Source organism: Poecilia formosa, unplaced genomic scaffold (assembly GCF_000485575.1).
Source record: "Poecilia formosa unplaced genomic scaffold, Poecilia_formosa-5.1.2 Scaffold314, whole genome shotgun sequence".
Taxonomy (NCBI): domain Eukaryota; kingdom Metazoa; phylum Chordata; class Actinopteri; order Cyprinodontiformes; family Poeciliidae; genus Poecilia; species Poecilia formosa.
The window spans coordinates 180,554-182,514 of NW_006800253.1; the positions used below are offsets into that span (position 1 = coordinate 180,554).

The window sequence follows — 1,961 nt, forward strand, 5'->3', positions numbered from 1 at the left end:
TGTCCCCACTCATCAGCGGCCGCAGGACTCACGGAGGAGCAGCAGAGGAACATGAAGGCCCTGGTTCTGCTTCTGCTTCTGGGATCCAGCTGTGTCTGTAAGTAAAGCGAGATGTTTCTGCTGCTGGTTCTTGTCCAGTATGGGATACTTCACATACTTCTTACCATTTTTTTGTTATGAAGGATTTCAGACTCCTGAAAAACTCTGAAAAAGCTTGATTAAAATCCTCTTGAGTTCTGGTGGGAGGTTAAATAAAAACTACTGTGAGAATCAGAACCAGCATGTCGTTGCAGTGTTGCCTTGTTCAAATCTATTTTTATGGTAAAAAAAACAGGGGAAACTGTTTATTTTTTTGTTGAATGAAGCACAAGCGATAGGAGATTCATGTCTTGATTTGAGGGACATGATCAAGCTCCCCAATAATGGCGTTCTGGGCCAAAAGCCCAAGTATTTTTACTTTCTCTTTGTTAATTGTGACAGGGAAAGATATAAAGCTAATAGTTATATACAGCATGTAACCAACAGGTTTTGCCCGGATTTAAATGAAAAAATGAAATAGTGACCAGTCTGAATGGGTTCCACCACCAGCCTGAAGAGATTTTTAGACGTTAACCAAGAATCCAACAAGACAGCAACACACTGAACCTGAGAGCCGTCGGGTTGGTTCTCTGCTTCGACCTGAAAGCAAGCTGACAATTATTCCTCCCATAATGAGTTTTAAACACAAATGGTTTCTGTTCCTTAGTCGCACACTTCTCCGGCTGCTTTAATTAGTTATTATTTTATTTAAAAAATGCAATAATGTTTGCTGAGAGTCTAGATCTTCATTTAGATTTTATGAACTTCATGGAAAGATAAATGCAATGATCGTGTTTTTAATTTAGCTGCTTTTTTCCTGATGAACACATCTAGTTCACCGCATCTAGAATCCTAAAGGCTTAAATGGTTGATTCACCATCATAAGCCTCTCTGGTTTGTGTGTTAAGTAAATATACCTCTGTGTACTAAAGGCAGCATTCTGCTTGATTTTTACATTCTTGTTCCTGAGAGCCTACAGCAGCTCGCCTACACATCATGGCTGAAGTACATTTTTAAAGTTAAAACTAGGTCGTCATAAATAAAGGCAATAGTTTTTTTCAAACAAAGAATAGTATGATAGTTATCATCCACAATCAAACAGAAAAACAACAAAAGCTGTTGAAAAGGAAGACTTCAATAAATTATATTTTTTAATTGATCAGTATTGCATTGAAGGACACGTGAGAAAATGAAAAATGTCAAAGAAATAGAATTGGTTTATTGCTAAGTTTTAATCTGGTTCATTAGATTCACTACAATTAGCACAAGATATTAACTCAGAAACATGGATTCCCTAAATAAATCAAAAATATGCTTTACCAAAGTAGCGCTCCCAGCCTGTTCTGTAGGTGTCTGCATGAAAATTGCTTTCCCATATAGAGGAAATGCGTATTTACCTGCAACCACAGGGATGTTGTTGTTGTTGGGGTTTTTTATTTGTTTGTTTGTTTTGTTTTGTTTTATTTATGGTATCGTATTAAAGAGATCAGTGTTAGTGAATCAGTGTGTGTTGTTGAGGATGAGTGCATGAAGCAAACAAACAATAAAAAATACATTTTTAATAGGCAGGACAAAATGATGCAGATAAATCTCTAAACATCTGTGTTGCTTGGCTAACATGTGGTTGTACTGAAGACAGAAATGTGAGGAGCAGATCAGTCCAGTGGTGCTTCAAAGAGTTTGATATTAAGCAATGTTTTGCACGGAACATGCAAAAGAAAAAGCTTCATATCAAATGTGAAGTATTTTTGCTTTTTTGATCTTTAAAATCCCTTCTTGATCTGTCTTATTTTTTAAGGGGAGTGTAGCAGGTTATTATTTTTTTTTTATTTTGAAAAAGGAAAAAAAAAAGAAAAAAAAAAAAAAAAAAAAAAAAAAAAAAA

The 1,961-nt window shown here is 35.5% G+C and overlaps 1 protein-coding gene across 1 annotated transcript in view; it reads left to right on the forward strand.

The window, feature by feature from the left end:
* The window catches only part of LOC103152533 (receptor-type tyrosine-protein phosphatase beta-like), a 26,249-nt gene continuing 24,288 nt past the window's right edge, over positions 1-1,961 (forward strand). The window contains exon 1 of the mRNA XM_016661160.1: positions 1-97. Within this exon, the coding sequence (XP_016516646.1) occupies positions 52-97 (46 nt within the window). The 5' untranslated portion in view covers positions 1-51. The remainder of the gene's footprint in view (positions 98-1,961) is intronic.